This window comes from Schistocerca nitens, chromosome 10 (assembly GCF_023898315.1).
Source record: "Schistocerca nitens isolate TAMUIC-IGC-003100 chromosome 10, iqSchNite1.1, whole genome shotgun sequence".
In the NCBI taxonomy this organism is placed as follows: Eukaryota; Metazoa; Arthropoda; class Insecta; order Orthoptera; family Acrididae; genus Schistocerca; species Schistocerca nitens.
Window position 1 is genome coordinate 73,710,415 of NC_064623.1, and position 21,059 is coordinate 73,731,473.

At 44.2% G+C, this 21,059-nt stretch overlaps 1 protein-coding gene and 1 pseudogene across 3 annotated transcripts in view; one reads left to right on the plus strand and one right to left on the minus strand.

The window, feature by feature from the left end:
- Positions 1–21,059, minus strand: part of LOC126210624 (1,5-anhydro-D-fructose reductase-like) — a 111,361-nt gene that overhangs the window by 20,270 nt on the left and 70,032 nt on the right. For all 3 annotated transcript variants that reach the window (XM_049939917.1, XM_049939916.1, XM_049939918.1), the window contains one exon: positions 8,446–8,702. In XM_049939917.1, coding sequence (XP_049795874.1) covers positions 8,446–8,702 — 257 coding nt within the window. The remainder of the gene's footprint in view (positions 1–8,445; positions 8,703–21,059) is intronic.
- On the plus strand, positions 7,488–7,605 carry LOC126210944 (5S ribosomal RNA; annotated as a pseudogene).

Below are 21,059 nucleotides of genomic sequence, written 5' to 3' on the forward strand. Positions count from 1 at the left end.
GCGGAGAGAGCGACTGGGATATGATACGTGAATTGGGAAGGCAATCAATAAAATAAAACTTTTTTTTATTTTGTAAGATCTTCTCTCGAAATTCAAACTATCAATTTTCTCCTCAGAGTGTGTAAATATTTTTTCGTGCCCACCTACATGCAGAGTAATGATAATCATAAGAAAATCGATGGTCGGAAGGATTTAAGTGTTCGTTTTCCCTGTGCATTGTTAGAGAGTTGAACGGTAGAGGTATAGCTTGAAAATCGTCCGATGAACTCTCCGTCAGGCACTTATTGAAACTGTAGAATTAACATGTAGATTAATATGCACCCGTAGATGTCGACTGTTGGCACCAGCTCAAAAATGTGTTGTGACTTCCATACACCTGCAATAATTAAATAATATTATAAATTTGTTTCGTTTGTGATCTACACTGAGTCATAGGATACCTCCTAGTACCGTGTCGTACCTTATTTTGCCCGGTGTCGCGCAGTAACTCGACGTCATGGACTCAAAAAGTCGTTGGAATTCCGCTGCTGAAATGTTGAACCACGCCGCCTCTATAGCCGTCCATAACTGAGTGTCGCCGGTGCAAGGTTTTGTGTGTGAATTGATCTCTGGATTATGTCCCACGTTGAGCGATCTTGGTGGCCAAACCAGTCGCTCGGATTGTCTAAATGTTCTCCAGTCCGACAGCGAACAATTGTGGCCCAGTAACGTAACCATCTCCAGTCAATGATCGGTTCAGGTGGACCAGAGGACTCAGTCCATTCCATGTAAACACAGTCCTAACCATTATGGAGCCACCACCAGCTTGAACTGTGCTTTGTTGACAACTTGGGTCCATGGCTTCGGAGGTCTGCGCCAACTAGAATCCTGCTATCAGCTCTTGCCAACTGAAATCGGGACTCATCTGACCGAGCCACGATTTTCCAGTCACCTAGCGTCCAACCGTTACGGTCGCGGGTCCAGGAGAGGCGCTGCAGGCGATGTCGTGCTGTTAGCATAGGCACTCGCATCGGTTGTCTGTTGCCAGAGCTCATTAACACCAAATTTCACCGCAGTGTCGTTAGGGATACGTGCGTCGTTCGTCCCACAGTGATTTCTGCGTTTATTTCAAGCGGCCTTGCTTGTCTATTTGCACTGACAACACTGAGAAACGCCGCTGCTCTCGGTCGTTAAGTGAAGGCGTTGTCGGTGGTGAGAAATACACTATTGGCCATTAAAACTGCTACACCACGAGGATGACGTGTTACAGACGTGAAATTTAACCAACAGGAAGAAGATGATGTGATATGCAAATGATTAGCTTCTCAGAGCATTCACACAAGGTTGGCGCCGGTGGCGACACCTACAACGTGCTGACATGAGCAAAGTTTCCAACCGATTTCTCATACAGAAACAACAGTTGAGCGGCGTTTCCTGGTGAAACGTTGTGATGCCTCGTGTAAGGAGGAGAAATGCGTACCATCATGTTTCCGATTTTGATAAAGGACGGCCGAGCGGTTCTAGTCGCTGCAGTCTGGAACGGCGCGACCGCTACGGTCCTGCCTCGAACATCGATGTGTGTGATGTCTTTAGGTTGGTTAGGTTTAAGTAGTTCTAAGTTATAGGGGACTGATGACCCATAGAGCTCAGAGCCATTTGAACCATTTTGATAAAGGTCGGATTGTAGCCTATCGCGATTGCGGTTTATCGTATCGCGTCATTGCTGCTCGCGTTGGTCGACATCCCATGACTGTTAGCAGAATATGGAAACGGTGGGTTCAGGAGGGTAATACGGAACGCCGTGCTGGATCCCAACGGCCTCGTATCACTAGCAGTCGAGATTACAGGCATCTTACCCGCATGGCTGTAACGGATCGTGCAGCCCCGTCTCGATCCCTGAGTCAACAGATGGGGACGTTTGCAAGACAACAACCATCTGCACGAACAGTTCGACGACGTTTGCAGCAGCATGGACTATCAGCTCGGAGACCATGGCTACAGTTACCATTGACGCTGCGTCACAGACAGGACCGCCTGCAATGGTGTACTCGACCACGAACTTAGGTGCACGAATGGCAAAACGTCATTTTTGCGGATGAATCCAGGTTCTGTTTACAGCATCATGATGGTCGCATCCGTGTTTGGCGACACGGCGGTGAACACACATTGGAAGCGTGCGTTCGTCATCGCCATACTGGCGTATCAGCCAGCGTGATGGTATGGGGTGCCATTGGTTACACGTGTCGGTCACCTCTTGTTCGCATTGACGGCACTTTGAACAGTGGACGTTACATTTCAGATGTGTTACGACCAGTGGCTCTACGCTTCATTCGATCCCTGCAAAACCCTACATTTCAGCAGGATAATGCACGACTGCATGTTGCAGGTCCTGTACGGGCCTTTCTGGATACAGAAAGTGTTCGACTGCTGCCCTGGCCAGCAAGTTCTCGAGATCTCTCACCAATTGAAAACGTCCGGTCAATGGTGGCCGATCACCTGGCTCGTCACAATACGCCAGTCACTACTCTTGATGAACTGTGGTATCGTGTTGAAGCTGCATGGGCAGCTGTACCTGTACAGGCCATCCAAGCTCTGTTTGACTGAATGCCCAGGCGTATCAAGGCCGTTGTTACTGCCAGATGTGGTTGTTCTGGGAACTGATCTCTCAGGATCTATGCACCCACATTGGGTGAAAATGTAACGACATGTCAGTGCTAGTATAATATATTTGTCCAATGTATACCCGTTTATCATCTGCATTTCTTCTTGGTGTAGCAATTTTAATGGCCAGTAGTGTAACACTCGAAATTTGGTATTCTCGTCACACTCTTCACGCGATGGATCTCGTCTAGCTCCAACTGCTATTCCGCGTTCACAGTCTACTAATCCCGTGGTACGACTTTAATCGCGTCGGAAAGCTTTTCTCATGAATCACCCTATTACAAATGACAGCTCCGCTAATGCACTGCCCTTTTATACTTGTACGCGATACTACCGCCATCTGTTTATGTGCATATCGCTATCCTACGAATTGTTGTTGAGAAATATGTAGCGTATGTTGTTGAGAAATATGAAATCAAGTCGTAAGCAGCGCGGTTGCGTCACCGTTTAAATGCAGCACTTCCGTAGTTCCCCAGTTTTCTCCCTCGTCACGCTCAGCTAGTATGGCGTGGTATGGTGGTGGGGTAAGAGTGCATCCAGGCGAGAGGGCTACTGTACACGCGCAAGAGCAGTGTTTGCTTGCTGAATTCTTGGCTGTCCCTGCTCTAGAGGATTGTTTGGAAAACGAATTTTCACTCTGTAGCAGTATGTGCTTATTTACACTTCCTACCAGAGTAAAACTGTGTGCTGATCCATGTCCTGAGACCTCGTCTGCCGCATGCATGTCTCGCGATCTGCCCTCATAGGTGCACTTCCGCCAGCTACTCTCACCTACCTTCCAGCAGTGGCAGTAGTCTGAGGTATGCAGGGGGACGTCCGTCAAGTTTGCAACGTAGGAGAGCAGTGGGGGCATTAGCACAGTTGGTGGAGCATGCCCCAGTGAAAGTCAAGAAGCCATGTTCAACAACCAGTCTGACACACAGTAATAATCTACCGTGAAATATCAAATGTAGATGCGTAATAAAATTGGTTGTAGAAAATCGACTATGGAGAGACAATATGTCAGTTTTTGCGAAAGTCCTCAGTTGGGTTTCAAACTGATAACAGATGTGACTCTATTATCATACAGAAGGGATATTATTATCCTCGGCGAAACATTCATGAAACTATTTATGTAGTGACTTGCATTTCCAGAAGCTCATCTGTAGGGACCAATTTCAATTATTTTGTCAGATCGAAGTTAACATCTTCATTTGAAATGGCTTGGTCCGTATCTTGTTATCTGTTGTACAATTCGCATTTCAGTGAACTAAAACGTATTTTGTGCTATTATTTTTATAACGCTTCTTTGATTTTCTAGAAAGCTGTTCATTTAGTAGTGCACAGAGCACTGCAGAGTTGATTGGCGGCTGAGATGTTTTTTTGTAGGGAAACCACGAATTCTTACACTAGCAAAGCAGAACGCAGTAAAGAATATTTTTCATGCAGACACTGGAATCTCATGGGCAGTTGTCTTTACGTTGAGCCTAGTGGAGATGCATAGAGGGCTGTACGAATCCTCCAACCAACAAGAGGTCCATCTCATTCCATTCTAAGGTGAGTGTTGATGATTGGTGCTGCGCAGCCAAGAATGATTAGGTGTCTGATATGAATCATACTACGATATATGGTTTTAGCATCTCGTGGTGCAACACTTATATCGATTAGAAGTAGGTTTTTATTACACTACTAGCCATTAAAATTGCTACACCAAGAAGAAATGCAGATGATAAACGGGTACACATTGGACAAATATATTATACTACAACTGACATGTGATTACATTTTCACGCAATTTGGGTGCATAGATCCTGAGAAATCGGTACCCAGAACAACCAACCACCTCTGGCCGTAATAACGGCCTTGATACGCCATGGGCATTGAGCTTGGATGGCGTGTACAGGTACAGCTGCCCATGCAGCTTCAACACCCACCACTGGCGTATTGTGAGGAGCCAGTTGCTCGGCCACCATTGACCAGACGTTTTCAATTGGTGAGAGATCTGGAGAACGTGCTGGCCAGGGCAGCAGTCGAACATTTTCTGTATCCAGAAAGGCCCGTACAGGACCTGCAACATGTGGTCGTGCATTATCCTGCTCAAATGTACGGTTTGGCAGGGATCGAATGAAGGGTAGAGCCACGGGTCGTAACACATCTGAAACGTGACGTCCACTTTTCAAAGTGCCGTCAATGCGAAGGTGACCGAGACGTGTAACCAATGGCACCCCATACCATCACGCCGGGTGATACGCCAGTATGGCATGACGAATACACGCTTCCAATGTGCGTTCACCGCGATGTCGCCAAAAAAGGATGCGACCATCATGATGCTGAAAACAGAACTTGGATTCATCCGAAAAAATTACGTTTTGCCATTCGTGCACCCAGGTTCGTCGTTGAGTACACCATCGCAGGCGCTCCTGCCTGTGATGCAGCGTCAAGGGAAACCGCAGCCATGGTCTCCGAGCTGAGATAGTCCATGCTGCTGCAAACGTCGTCGAACTGTTCGTGCAGATGGTTGTTGTCTTGGAAACGTCCCCATCTGTTGACTCAGGGATCGAGACGGGGCTGCACGATCCGTTACAGCCATGCAGATAACATGCCTGTCATCTCGACTGCTAATGATACAAGGCCGTTGGGATCCAGCACGGCGTTCCGTATTACCCTCCTGAACCCACCGATTCCGTATTCTGCTAACAGTCATTGGATCTCGACCAACGCGAGCAGCAATGTTGCGATACGACCAACCGCAAACGCGCTAGGCTACAATCCGACCTTTACCTAAGACGGAAACGTGATGGTACGCATTTCTCCTCCTTACACGAGGTATCACAACAACGTTTCACCAGGCAACGCCGGTCAACTTCTGTTTGTGTACGAGAAATCGGTTGGGAACTTGCCTCAGGTCAGCACGTTGTAGGTGTCACCACCGGCGCCAACCTTGTGCGAATGCTCTGAAAAGCTAATCATTTGCATATCACATCATCTTGTTCCTGTCGGTTAATTTTCGCGTCTGTAACACGTCATCTTCGTGGTGTAGTAATTTTAATGGCCAGTAGTGTATGTAACTTTATTCATTGATTTGTGACAGAAAATTTAAAGTTTGTAATATATATATATATATATATATATATATATATATATATATATGAAAAAAGATAAATGATTGTTTAAAACAATGAAATTTTATAATATGTGCAAGTCTATAAGATAAACAATGTTTATTGGAAGCTGGTTCTTGCTTAGGGCACTTGTATTGTAAAATGTAAAAGAGGTAGGGAAGTCCCTCCTCAACGGAAGTGGCATGGCGTGATCTATAAGGTGGTTTTGGCGGTCGAACTGGGCGCCTCCTTGTTGTGAACGGTACGCAGTCAGTGGCTAGCCGTTGCACGGTACACATCGACGGTGCCAAGGGAGGCAATTAGAAGCCGCTTCGCAATGAATTTTGCCTCGGATTTGGATTTGCCTGTTGCTCGGTACTCTCGGCAATAAGGAATGGCTCTAATAATTTAAAAATCCGTCGCCAAGAAGAAATTTTATATAGGATTCAAACATCAAGAGTCGTGATTACAATTAGCCGCCACGTCACTTGCCACCACAACTTCGCCAATGGTCCACCAACTTCATGCATACAGACATATATCACAGCATGGACCAGTTAATTTGTGTGAGTGATTTTAATAATAATTCAAATGTTATAAATCTGTGTTTGGGACCGTATCTTCTATCCTGACCATGAACCTATGCAGGGTCCTCTGCTAATTGTTTATGAAACCGAGTAACCCATTTCAAATGAACTAGTCGTTTATTTATGTTTGTCAAATGTGCAACGATTAGCAAAAGTTGGAGTTCGTTAGAGTTTTGCTAAAGTACTGTTAGTTTATTGCAAAGTATCGTTTTGCAAAAATTTAGTGCCAGCCCGTGTAAATGTTGCTGTCTAAAATACCTGCTTCACAGGCGCTGAAAATGGTATATGAGTTAAACTTATTTGAAACATAATTTAGCCTTGATTACTATCATGAACGTTTTTTTGAAAATACAGTATCAGTTTATGCGTCCCCACCATATTCTTCTCATATTCGAAAGATAACTGGAATATAATTGCTGCCACGCGGGCTTAGCCGAGCGGTCTTGGGCGCTGCAGTCATGGACTGTGCGGCTAGTCCCGGCAGAGGTTCGAGTCCTCCCTCGGGCATGGGTGTGTGTGTTTGTCCTTAGGATAATTTAGGTTAAGTAGTGTGTAAGCTTAGGGACTGATGACCTTAGCAGTTAAGTCCCATAAGAGATATATATATATATATATATATATATATATATATATATATATAATTGCTACTAAAGGAAACAAATATAAGCAGAGGGATATAAACAGTGTATTTATGATATTATTTATCTTTATTTGTCAGAAGCCTCTCCTGGCCAATTTCAGTTCTGCACTTCTTGCAGGAACATTTCAGTACTGATCCAAGCAACAATCTCATTAGCTCTTATTAGTGTGAGTTTGGTGCAATTTTGCTTTTTATTTTTGCTATTACGTGCATAATTGGTGACTGCTGGTACATATAGCTCAGAGTGCCCTGTGTCGGTTTGTATCCTATGTCCTATTCAAAGGGAAATCTTAATGAAAGTCACTTCAACAACAAATATTCAATTTTCTTAAACATATATTTTCAAATTAATGTGCCTAATTAGGCTGGCGACCGTTCCATTTTTCATTCGTATATGAAGTTTACTACTTTCATTAACCCCAAAAATTAAAGCCTGTTTAGTTTTTTCTATTAATTGCAATAGATTCAAAATTACAGTCCAATACCCTTATCCATTAGACAAACACGCGCTCAAAATTCCAAAATCCTTTCAGAGGGTACGGCAACGGCCTTGCCGCAGTGGTTACACCGGTTCCCGTGAGATCACCGAAGTTAAGCGCTGTCGGGCGTGGTCGGCACTTGGATGGGTGACCATCCAGGCCGACATGCGCTGTTGCCATTTTTCGGGCTGCACTCAGCGTCGTGATGCCAATTGAGGAGCTACTCGACCGAATAGTAGCGGCTTCGGTCAAGAATACCATCAAAACGACCGGAAGAGCGGTGTGCTGACCCCACGCCCCTCCTATCCACATCCTCAGCTGAGGATGACACGGCAGTCGGATGGTCCTGGTAGGCCACTCGTGGCCTGAAGATGGAGTACTTTCAGAGGGTAATATTAGCTTATGTCATGGTACGCTAATGTTATAATGGGTCTTTAATGTATTAATGGCTCCACAATGAGTTCTCATAGCAACGTCTTGACCATTTTACTGAGTCGCCAAAAGTCACAGGAAGGTTTCTCCGATTTGAAAATTGCAACGAACAGGCTCCGAATGTTACGGCTTGATATGGCATATGTCATTAGCACGGACATGATACCTGAGCAGTGTGTTACACATTGAATACTGCAGACGTCACATGATGTGGGCTCGAAAATGAACGGAAGACGCTCGGGTCATAGTCCAGCCAAGATCACACGAGAATTTGTGTTTTTGAGATCAACAGCGTCACTGGTGGGTGTCCAGTATTGCAGAGACAATGTTTCCAAACATGCAAACTTGTCACAATGGATGGTCACAAGTGTTTGATGAACGTACATCTCACAGCCTCCGCTATCGATGGTGTACTTGTGAGTCAGGCCACCGCCTGTTTAAATGTTGGACATTAGGGACCAATTCCGATCAGGTGCTCTGCATAGGGTCTACAAGTCGATGAGCGACTCGTGCCCTTGTACCTTTACATGGCGTTTTCCTGCTCTGTGTGTAAGTTCACAGTTAACGAGAGATCAGGGTGTACGTACTTGCTGACATCGCCGCCCTGCTTCTCGACGAAAGAGTAGATCTGAGGCGTGCCCAGTGGACCCCAGGCGCAGACGGTGATGTCCAGCGCGCGGCAGAAGGCCCTGAGCTCTCGCTGCTGGAAGTAGGCGTGCATCTCCACCTGCAGGTTCGCGGGTTTGATGCGCGCCGATTGCCACACCCGCTTGATCTGGCGCGCGTTGAAGTTGGACAGCCCTATGGAGCGCGCCCGTCCAGCGTCCACCTGAGCCTCCATCCCCTGCACAGAGCAAGCCCACAAGTAGTTCGATCACACTCTTACACTAACAACACTGCTGCACACTGCTGAGACAAGAATGGACTGGAATTTGGTCCACACAGAGAGGAAATCTATAGTATTAAATCATTACAACCTCACCTGAACTACACAGTGCTTGCCACAGCAACAGACAAACGCAGTTGTCTGAAAGGAACTTCTTGTAGGTGAGCCGTGGTAAAAATTGCTGTTTTGAAGAGCGCGCCGCAGCGCGTAGTGTGAAGCAGTCGCCCTGCATCTGAGTCTGCGCGTTAGGCCGCCAGTCTGCTCGAGTTTGCTCAGGTAATGGATTGGCGGTTGGATCGATCGGTTGGTCGGTCGCGCACCGAGACATAAGATGACTTGTCCGTCTTGAGCGTCGGCACATGTGAGGTCGCCACGTGAGTCCAGTGGGCCGCGGCGTATAGCGAGGGGTAGTGGCTTCGCGGTCGACACGAGAGCAACAGGAGTCAACCCACGACATCGGGCTGGCCGGTGCGAGCTGCGACGCCGTGAGACGGGAGATCGGCGCGCCTTCCTGCGTACGTTGAAGCGGCTGGCAGCGGATGGTTCTGGTGAGCGATTTGGGGGTGCTGCGCCAGGTCTTCTTGAGAAATCGCAGTTTATTAGGTGATTGGTGATATGTTGTTTGATTTACCCTTGTGAAATTCTACTTGTTTTCTTGCTGAGGTCACCAGCCGTTTTGCTTTGGGGTCGTCCCACCATTCTTCTCCGTTTGCCCACCCGCGGGAAGGTGGTTGTTTATAAATTGGGTGGTCCGTTATTCCCTTGTGGAGTACGGGCGGGTTAGAGCAACCTGCGGTTCGGGTTGTTCGGTAATCTCCCGATCAATCTACCGTACGTTAGTAGCTCCCTCTGTCATGTTTGTCGGATTTGGTGTGTTAGCGAATTTAATGCTTGGAGTGTAACGGCCTAATACCTGAAATATGTTTTGATCTTTGGAAACTTTGACATTATTACCTATGATCTTGAGAGGCAGTATCTGTGTACCGTACACCATCTTAACTATTGCTTGGCCAACCTTGTAGAATTTTATATAGGATTGCATTTTATGGGCTTTTATTTAAATGATCATTTTACTATATAAAGTTGCCACCCTTTCACCGTAAGACTTTTCTTAGAAGTTAAAGTCAAGTTGCACCTTCAGTGGCAAATTTAATATTTTAATTTTTCGTGTTTTGTACCATTTCTATCCCTCCTACGGTGGAGCATAGTTTGTGTACTTGTGTAAATTGTTGAAACTTTTAGTTTAAAGTAATCTGGTGTGTTGCAGGTTTGCACCAGTGTAGTCTTTGAGAGGCTGTTATGAGCGGTCGTAACTATGGCCGTGTCAAAAGGGAGCGGCAAGGTTCTCTGCCCGAAAACTCATACAGTCGAAACTTCTTTCTTTCTGCCTGTGAATAAATTGTAACTTTGATATTTAGAGGATGCTTTTTGATTATAATTTTAAATCTGTTTCTTTTAAAAAATGCTTTTAGGCATTACTAAAGTGAATAAAATTCCTATTTGTTAAAAGGAATTTGGTTATGATTTCATCAATTACTCCCTGGCAACTACTTCCATGCTTACATAGTGTGATTAAATGTGTTAATGTTCTTGATGAATCGCTAGTAAATGAAATAAATTCTTAAGAATATTCTTTGAAAATAAATCACGGCTCAGTAGGTAAAACAACACTGCCAATAACATCATTATTCTACACAATGCCCTTCAACGTCTATACACTTGGTCCATTTTTTGACAAGTATCCTAATTCCGTCCTTCAAGAAGCTCTCTGCCCTTGTCCACATCCACTCCTGCACCGCCTCAACAGTCTTATTCTCCAACAAAAACTTGGATTCATTCTCGTCCTTCTCTGTCAGACTAAAAAGGTGAACATCACTTGGAGATGCCATACGACTGTACAGTGGGTGCTCCAGCAGCTCGAAATTAAAATTTAGAGTACAGTAGATTGCTTTACCAGCAAGGGAATTACTCGCATTAAATAACTGGCAAGTAACAGTCATCCGTCAAACCAATATTAATAGTTTTCTTTTACAGTTTGTTGGTGTCTACGTCACATTATCCTACGCATCAAAGTGCCGTACCCACTGTGCGGGAAATGAAGATTTATTTATATAAATAGCGAATCCCGACACGGGAGCTGAGAAACAGCATACTAAATTAGAAGCTTTGTATCAGCAATAGCGACAACTACATAAAGATGCTGGAATATCGTCTTAACTTTATACGTGAAAAGAAAGAAGGGGTCAAGAGTTCTAGAATAGTATCAGTCATCAGTTACTTGAGAAAGAGAAATTCTAATTGTGTACAGGCATGACGCAGCCTTTAACAGACGACCGTGAAACGAATATGAAATTTTACAATTACGTTTTACTGTACTTAAAATATAAACTTTACACACAGATGTATATGAAAATAAAATGAAACAGAAATCTATTACTAGTTCAATATTGATAATCATGTGTGATGTACTATGCAAAAGCTTTGAAGGGCATTTTTCTATGCTTTTCTATAATAAGTGAAAAATCGTGGCCTCTAGCGAAAACGTTTTCACTACAAAATTTAACTACGTTAAATTCGTTAAATTTCCTACAAAAAAAGGTCGTATACATTTTTCTGCAGCATTAATAGTTTGCGTGTAAAGAGCTGGAGAAGAGAACATGAAAATCTCACGCGACGCTCGTGGGCTGTAACTCAGGTAGTCTTGTGTACCCGTCTGTGGCTGTTTCCCAACTCGATGTTTCTTGTACAGAATTGTTCGTCTCGACTTCCTCTACTCAACTATTCGACTTACTCTACACAACTAGGTTACGTTGTAAACTATAATCGTTTACACCCTGTGTACAGTTGTCTCTGAGTTCCAAGGCGAAGTAGAGACTTTATGGAAGAAAAAATAAAAGAGAATGCGGCTTTCTCGTCATATTTGCCTCACACGTAGGTTTTTAGGTTGTATCTTTAAAGTTAATGCAACAATAATAATGATTAAGTTGACAGCCGTGAAGCATAATCACACATTTCGGGGCTGCCTTCTACGAGCTCATCACTCACATTTTCAGTTAGAGATTTCACAATAGTCCACAGTTACTGTCACCGTTCATTGCTTCATCATTAGAGAGTAGTGAATCACCTGCTGGACTTTCATATTCAAAAATACTGTGATCGCCTGCTTTCCTGCAAATTTTTGGGCTTTCTTTTCTGTAGACGATGTTCCCACTACACGCTCTGCCAGTTTCTCTGTGGTTCGTGCTAATGGATCCCACCTCGTCAAAATTTAATATGTGACTGAGAATGTGTTCTCCTTTACCTTGAACACACCTTAAATGTGTTTTCGACACTTCCAAATGCTCCTCTTTGCGTTTGCCTAGCAGCTGCTGTGGTACACAACGAGCAAAAACTTTCTGATAGCTTAAGAGTTTGATGGCCAATGTGAAACCCATGCACAGTATTGTCAATTTTGGCATGACGAGCATCACGAATAATTCTCTCAGCTGTGTCTACCTTGCTGTCCAATCTCCAAGTAGATTGCCTACTCTAACACTCTTTTCAACATGTCGATTCTCATCGTGTTTTAAAGCAGTTTAACCACTGCAAAATCTTTCGGTCACAGTGACACAGATTTAGCCTTTTTAGAGTGCAGAAAACTCACTACACGCAGGTTGGCCAACCCAGCCCTCAGATTCCAGTCAATTAGAACATCGTTTATTATACAGGGTGTCCGAAAAGTCTTTCCCAGATTAGATAAATTGATAACTCAGGCTAGAAGTAAGATACAAATATGAAACTGGTGTCTAATTGTTTACAAACTATCAAAGTTTTTTTCACACATCAGTAAACTTCCACATGAGCACCCTTGGTAGCACTAGCACATCTAGGCGATATTCAATTTCCGTCCACACATTAGCCAACATCATTGGAGGGATCGATTCAACGAGTGTGGTTATCCGTTGCCGCATGGTTTCAAGATCTGGTATACGTGTTCGGTAGACCTTGTCCTTGACGTAACTCCATAAAAATAAGTCTAATGTGGTTATGTCAGGAGAGCGTGGAGGCCAAACCGTTGGCCCACCATGACCAAACCATCGCCCAGGAAAGGTCATATCGAGATAGACACGGACGTTCAAACCCCAATGAGGCGGTGCACCGTCTTGCTGAAACAAGACATCGGGGTGATACTGAAGCAGCTGAGGAACAGCATACAGTTGCAACATGTACAGATACACTGCAGATGTGATGGTAGCCTCAGCGAAGAAGAATGGCCCGATAATTCGATCGTGCAATAGCGCGCACCAAACATTCACCTTTGGACTGCCTCTGGTGCACTCCGTGACCTCGCCAGGGGGTTGTGAACCACAAATGCGCACATTATGGCGATTCACTACTCCACTGACAAAAAAGGTCGCTTCGTCGGAAAAGGCAATTTGTCTGAGATAACCATCATCGTCCTCAATACGTGATAGTATTTCGACCGCAAAGTCATATCGACGTGTAATTTCATTGGGCAACAAGGCCTGAACGATTTGCACTTTGTATGCACGAAACAATAAACGTTTGTGTAAAATGTCATGGAGAGAGCTTTTTGGCATCTGTAATTCACGTGAGGCTCTGCGCACCGATTTTTTCGGACTTCGCAGAAAAGACTGCCTTACAGCTTCCACCCTGTCTGCTGAGGTTCTTGGTCGACCAGACCTCGGAAGGTCAGCAACCGATCCTGTGTTCTTGAACCTCTCATACCAGGCTTTAATGCTCTTGACATCAGGTGGATTCGTTCCAAATGTTGTCTGGAAGTGTCTCTGCACTGTGGTTAGTGATCGTGTCTCATGGTACCACAGGACACACTGTGCCTTCTCCTAATTGGTTAACATGACTTCTTGAGCACTGCACCTCATCCACTACTTACGTACTGCGAACCTAAAACAGAAAAAAAACTTTGATAGTTGTAAACAATTCGACACAAGTTTCATATTTGTATCTTACTTCTAGCCTGAGTCATCAATTTATGTAATCAGGGAAAGACTTTTCGAACACCCTGTATATCATTATGGAAACGATGACACTGCAAATGAAGTATTAGCTCTGGCACAGATACGAACACTAACTGCAGTGGACGCCATTGAATCATTCATATCTTTGCAATTCAGTACCCAGTTGTTTTAAAATCGGAAAGGGAATATATCTATGGAAAATTTACAGACCCACAGACGTACAACAAACACTATTGTTCGAGTATTCATCTTCGTTCTCAGCACACTTGGTTAGCCAAGGGGTTAGTTTTCTGATAGCTTAGCAAGACAAGACTCCCTTATTCTCATTCGGTCATTTTTTGACAGGATTGTGGATCTTAATCGTCGACAGAAAACCTTTATTCACTTATAGACAATTTCAGAGAGGCGAATAGATGAAACTCTGAAGGACCGAATGAGGTCTATGAGCAGGGTGATTAATGATATCACAACTGAATAAATGCAAGAGGTGTTTTGTGGCTTTGGCTGCGTGGAGACACACACTGTCATGCAACAAAGTGCCATTCGCTTCGTTCAGATTAACCCTCCTTGTTCTCTATATCGCCCTTAGAGGTTTCATAGCACTGCACAGCATTAACTGTTAGGGCCAATACAGAATGAGGAGACTCCATTTACGATCTCAAAGATAGAGGCCATGAATTTTTGGGCCGAAACGACTGTTCTGAATTTTTCACTGTTGTCGTGGAGAGATGTCGCCACTGTACTGATTGTTTTTCAGTGTCCGGTTGCAGCAGCCACCCACGTTTTGTTACAGTCATAGCAGAATCAATTAGTGGTTCATCTTGCAGTTGAAAGTGTTCAAGAAATTCAGATGAAGATGCTGTTCCTTTGACTTTGTGTTTGTGAGTTCTTTTGATACCCACCTCGCAAACAGTTATTGGAAACCAAACGTTTCAATAATAATTCCACGAGATGAAATCTGGATACATCTGGAAACATTGTTTTCACCTAGTCCAATCGATGGTCCCCGAGGATCATTTCTTCAGCCTTGTTCACCGTCTCATCGGTCATGTTTGAATGAAACCCTCTCTTACGTTCATCATGAAGACTCGTTCCACCAGGTTTAAACTCACTATACCATTTTGACGCATTAGTACCACTCCCACTGATTTCGTTTAAAATGTGAAGGGCGTGTTTCCACTGGAAGAAGAAACCCTGTTTCGAAGAATAAACCGTGTAATACTCTTCACCTCACAACTGACTGGAGTCAGAGGAGAGACACTCATTTCAACAAGACACTCCGCCGACTAAGAAGAACCACAGTTAGAGGCGCCATGTCACTGACTGAGCGCCGGCCGTTGTGGCTGAACGGTTCTAGGCGCTTCAGTCTGGAACCGCGCGACCATTTGAGCCACTGACTGAGCGGCCCCTCCCGCTGGAGGTTCGAGTCCTGCCTCGGACATGGGTGTGTGTGTTGTTCGTAGCATAGGTTAGTTTAAGTAGTGTGTAAGTACAGACCGATGACCTGTGCAGTTTGGTCCTTTAAGAACTCACACACATTTGAACATTTGAACTAAGAAGAACGTGCGTGCGTGTAGAATGCACAGCTTGTCCTTGAACTCAGTTCTGTTAAATTTTCCGCAAAAAAAAAAAAAAAAAAAAAAAAAAATGGTTTTGGGCGCCAGAGATTCAGTGCTCTTGTTTTCCTTGCTTGACTACGTCTTTCTTTCGCTTTCTTTCTTTCGCTTACGCCAGGGGTCTCCAAACGACGGCCCGCGGGCCGAAACCGGCCCGCGAGGGCCAGCAAACCGGCCCGCGTTAAGGCCTGGCCAGACAGAACGCGGCCTGGCCGTCCGGCCTGTGGCCTTGAACCGCAGCGGGCAGGCCCCACTGTTGAATCTCTCGTTATTGTATGGCGGCGGTCACACAGAGTGCGGCTCTGACGCACCGGCACGCGGCCTGCCGCACCGGCCGCCGCCGGGTTGTCACAGATTACAGATTCGCCGCAAGCCGGAGCGGCTGCTCTGTTGGCGCATTCAACTGCTCTGTTGTCAAACTGGAAGCGGCGGCATGAGGCAGTTTTTGTCTTGCAGCTCGTAGTGCACGCATCATGGACACAGAAAGACTTATAGAAGAGGTGAGAGAATACAACTTTTTGTATGATACACGCAGTCCTGATTACAAGAACATTCTGAAGAAGGCTGAAGCTTGGAGGGATATAGCTGCTAAACTGGATCAAAATGGTAAATATTTTTTGCAAAATTTTAAGTTCCACAGAAGCAAAAATGTAGTAAAGTATATTATTAAGTACTGGAATTTATCTAGTGTATATTATAACTTAAAGGAGGTGGAAGTATGTAAGCAACAATTCCATCATAATGGAAAACTACACATAGATTGTGGAAAGAGAAAAGAACCGTCACCTTTGTTAAAATCGGTCTTGATGTATGATAATAGTGTTCCATTTAAACGAAAATTCATTCTCTCTCCCCACGTCATATTTTGAGGTCGTGTGTTATTCCCATGTTTGTTTTTAACGCTAACAACAGAAGATGCTATTCCACGCAACTCTTTCATAATACAAATTAAAGTAATATTTCCGATATTAAGAGAAATATATTTCACATAATTTTGCCAATGACCCGAAACATTGTTGTTTGCTTAACATTTACAGTCACTTAAGAATTTACCGACTAAATAACACAGAAATAGGATATTGTTTGTAGCTTCACAGAGGTGTCTTAGTTATCTTTCCTTAAAAGGTATTTTGTTACCCAAATGTGGCGGTACTAGGCGCTACAGTCTGGAACCGCGCGACCGCTACGGTCGCAGGTTCGAATCCTGCCTCGGGCATGGATGTGTGTGATGTCCTTAGGTTAGTTAGGTTTAAGTAGTTCTAAGTTCTAGGGGACTGATGACCTCAGATGTTAAGTCCCATAGTGCTCAGAGCCATTTGAACCATTTTTTTACCCAAATGTGATATTGTAGTAACAACGTAACTGCCCTTTATTGAAAATGCGACATGTCTTGCTCTGCAGTTAAGTGCGTTATGAGATACTACAGTGTGTGTCTCCATGGCTATGACAGGCTCAGCTTGTTAAGATTTCACATGGGTCATACAAATGCTTATATGGTTCGATATTTTAATACCCATTTGTTTTACTGCCATGAAATGGTAGAATGTTCTACTTCAGGTGTAAATTCTACCGTTCTGGTTTTGTCAACTTGCCAAGTATGTGAAAAAAAAATCTTTGATGACAAAGAAAATAATTACTGGCTAGACTAACTGAAAACTGTGACAGGACAAATACTCAATACTAGAGGAACAGATACGGAAAGAGAATTTCATATTTGAATGGCAATAGTAGCATATCATAAGAGGCAATTTCATGTGATATTAACATTAGAGATCTCTTTCAATGTGATTGTTTCCATTTCAGACATCTACCACAGTCATTATTTTCTTTATACATTCTACAAGAATACATTACCGGTACATTTGTTCGTTTGCAGCCGAGACCTTGAAAACGAAGTGGAGGAACTTGAGAGATGCCTACGTCAAACACAAGAAGATGGTAAAAGGCACCACTGGCCAGAGCTTGAAACGGTACAGATCATGGCCGTGGAGTGAACACATGAGGTTCTTGGACTGTACTCTGGAAGCACGACCAACAACATCAAATATTCCCTGCTCAAGAGAGCCAGTCACAAGTGACAGCGAAAGACACTCACAGTCAGGTGAACACTCATCAGACTCCACAATTTTTCCTCAGTCAGAGTTGCTATCACTTGAGTATGAAGGAGAATCTCAGGAGCAGTGCACAGAGGTTTTGGAACCATCTTCAGCACGAAAGAAGCCAACCGCTAAAAAAATGAGAAAGCAGGGACCAAGTGCTGATGTTGAGTGTATAATTAGTTACTTGCAAACGAAACATCAGTATAAGGATAAGCATGACGAAGTTGATCATTTATTTTTAAGCTATGCAAAAACATACAAACGTCTTACAGTTAGGTCACAAGCTAAGCTTAAAGTGCAACTGGCACAGTTATTTGCGGAGGCTGAGCTCGCGGAATTAGATGAGCAACAGCCAACACATGTCTCTCAAAGTCTTTCAGTAGACTCGGCCCACGTTGATTTCCGTGAACCCGCTGCATTTGGTGGTGCAAATACTGGCACATCAGCTGACGATGTAGGTCAGGACATGAATGCTGATAAGATCACCCTCACACAACTTTGAGCACATCAGATTTTTCACATGTAAAAGTTCTGTACTTGTGTAATTTATACTTGTATAGAAATAATATTAATATTTTGTAAACCAATTGCTGTAGCAAATGGAATACACAAAACACTGAACTTTTCTAAAGAATCTGTTAGTCTTTCTGTTCTCACATATTAGCCCTTTCGCAGTTTATCATAATTTCATTGCTTTTGACACAAATGCGTTGTGTTGACAAACTTGTTGAAACACTTGGTAAGTATTCAAAAGTAATCGCACAACAATATGTTTATCTTCTGTTGAAATAATCAGCAAAATGTTCACGAACTTGAATTGCAGCAATAGGTGACCTTCGATTAGTTGATCCAATATCTACGAATGCACGTATTGGCTTGCGCTCGTCTTCACTTTCAGAAGGTAGGCATTCTTTGTTATTACTTGATATAACGTAATTGTGTAAACAGCAAGCCGCTTTAACAATATGTTCTGCAGTTTCAACATCGGTTTCTATGGCTCTTAAAAATACGCGCCATTTCATTGCCAACATACCAAAGGCATTTTCCACTACACGACGTGATCGGCTGAGCCAGGCATTGAATTGCTTCTTCTTTGCATTGTTGATTACTGCAGGTTTTGGATATGGCCTCAGCAAATACGTCTGAAGTGCAAAACCTTCATCACCAACGAAAACACGAGGAACAGGAATATCTGTACCCGGTAGTGGCTTTGGAGGTAGAATACTTTTGCCCTCGATATACTCTTGGAAGAAAGCTGAATTCTCAAAAATAGTGTTGTCACTGTGACGCCCATAACTTCCAATGTCAACTACTGTAAACTTGTAGTATGGATCAACGATCGCCAGGAGAACTAGCGAAAAGAATTGTTTATAACAGAAGTACTGGGATCCACTATCCTTGGGGCATTTTAACCTGATATGCTTTCCGTCTATGCTTCCAAGGCAGTTCGGAAACCCCCAAAGTTCTAGAAATCCTTCTTCAGATTTCTTCCACATCTCTGTTGAAGGGGTAGGCAAATACTTGGGCTGTAGAACAGTCCATATTGCCTGGCACACTTCTTTCACAATTTCTGAGACGGTTGAACGTCCTAACCGAAAAGAAAAAGCTATGGTCTGGTGACTGTCGCCTGTAGCCAAGTATCTGGAAAAGGTTAAAATAAATTATGCTGGTTGAACGAATAGATAAGTTAACGACGGAAGATATGTTTGTTAAATTCAGTGACAATGTTATGAATACAATGAAACAAAACAATCTATTTAGTAGAAAGTTCAGTCTAGTGGGACATAGGGAACTAGACGTTAACTATCGTTTCCTGTATTCGTAAACACTGCAGATCAATTTATCACTCCACTCGTAACTACATTGTGGAATAGCACTTTTTTCCGCCGAACCTTTCATATGATACAGCAAAGCCGAAATGGAATAATTTATGTGACTTCTGCATGAAGAACAAAGAGACCACAAATGGTAAACTTACCTCAAACAAATGGCTAGTCTTTGCCTTGTATCAATTGGCTTTCTCCAATTCGTTGTGCACTTCTCGGTGCTCCCTTTTATCAGGAGATGCAGTTCCTAGAAACATTCTCGCGACATACGAAAATATTTGAAGAACCTATCTTCGTCCAAGTTCAATACACAGACGATGGTATTCTCCTAAGCTTTCTCTCTTGCTATTAATGTCGTGCACCCAACATCTCCTCTTCTTGGTGCCATTTCGTATCGCTAATGCGAGGAGGAGTTCTTCCTCGTCCGAGCTACTCATTTTTGCACTTACAAAACGAACTCGCACAAAGATAACGTGTCCCGCGTGAAGCTTCCAAATCGTCTAACTCCCAGACAATCGCGCTACGCACGCAAACTCAATAATGGGGTTCGGCCCCTTCCACAGTGTAACAGCTAACGCAGCAAGAGTCGCTGCGGCGGCCGGCCGGCCGGCCGTTGCCTGTGTGGCGTCCCTGGCCGCTACCGGGGCCGGCCTGCCGCTGCGCCGTCCGTCGCAGCGGCAGGCCGGATTCTGTCTGGCCAGGCCTTTAGAGCCATTTGAACCAGTTTTTAAAATGAACGTGACGCAATAGGCTGCATGATGCACAACTTCACTCTCGACGTCCATGGCGAGGTCCATCTTTGCAACCACGACACTACGTAGCGTGGTACAGATGGCACAACAACATGAAGAATGGACCGCTCAGGATTGGCATCACGTTCTCTTCACCGATGAGCGTCGCATATGCCTTCAACCAGACAATCGTAGGAGACGTATTTGGAGTCAATCCGGTCAGGCTGCACGCCTTAGACACACTGTCCAGCGAGTGCAGCAAGGTGGAGGTCCCCTGCTGTTTTGGGGTGGCATTGTGTAGGGCGGACGTACGCTGCTGGTGGTCATGGAAGGCGCCATAACGGCTGTACCGTACGTGAATGCCATCCTCCGACCGTTAGCGCAACCATATCGGCAGCATATTGGTGAGGCATTCGTCTTCATGGACAACAATTCGCGCCCCCACCGTGCGCATCTTGTGAATGAGCTCCTTCAGGATAACGACATCGCTCGACTAGGGTGGCCAGCATTTTCTCCAGGCATAAACCCTATCGAACATGCCTGGGATAGATTTAAAAGTGCTGCTTATGGACGACGTGACCCACCAACCACTTTGAGGGATCTAGGCCGAATCGCCGTTGTGGAGTGGTACAAACTGGACCAGCGGTCCCTTGATGAACTTGTGGATAGTATGCTACGACGAATACAGGCATGCATCAATGCAGGAGCACGTGCTGCTGGTTATTAGAACTACCGTTGTGTCACTAAAAGGACCACCACTGTGGTTTTGATGAGCGATAAAAAGGGTGGAAATGATGTTTATGTTGATCTCTATTCTAACTTTTAGTACTGGTTCCGGAACTCTCAGAACCGAGGTGATGCAAAACTTTTTGTGATGTGTGTATATTGAGATGTGAGATAGTTGCCATCCAGTATAACGCACTGTGCTCTATCACTAACATACCCCTGGATTAAAGACGCAAAATGTTTCAGATCGGACGGTTTTAGAATGCTACAAACTCATTCCACACGCTGCACGCTAAAGGACATTTATATTTAGGTGTTTCAGATCGTACCATACGATT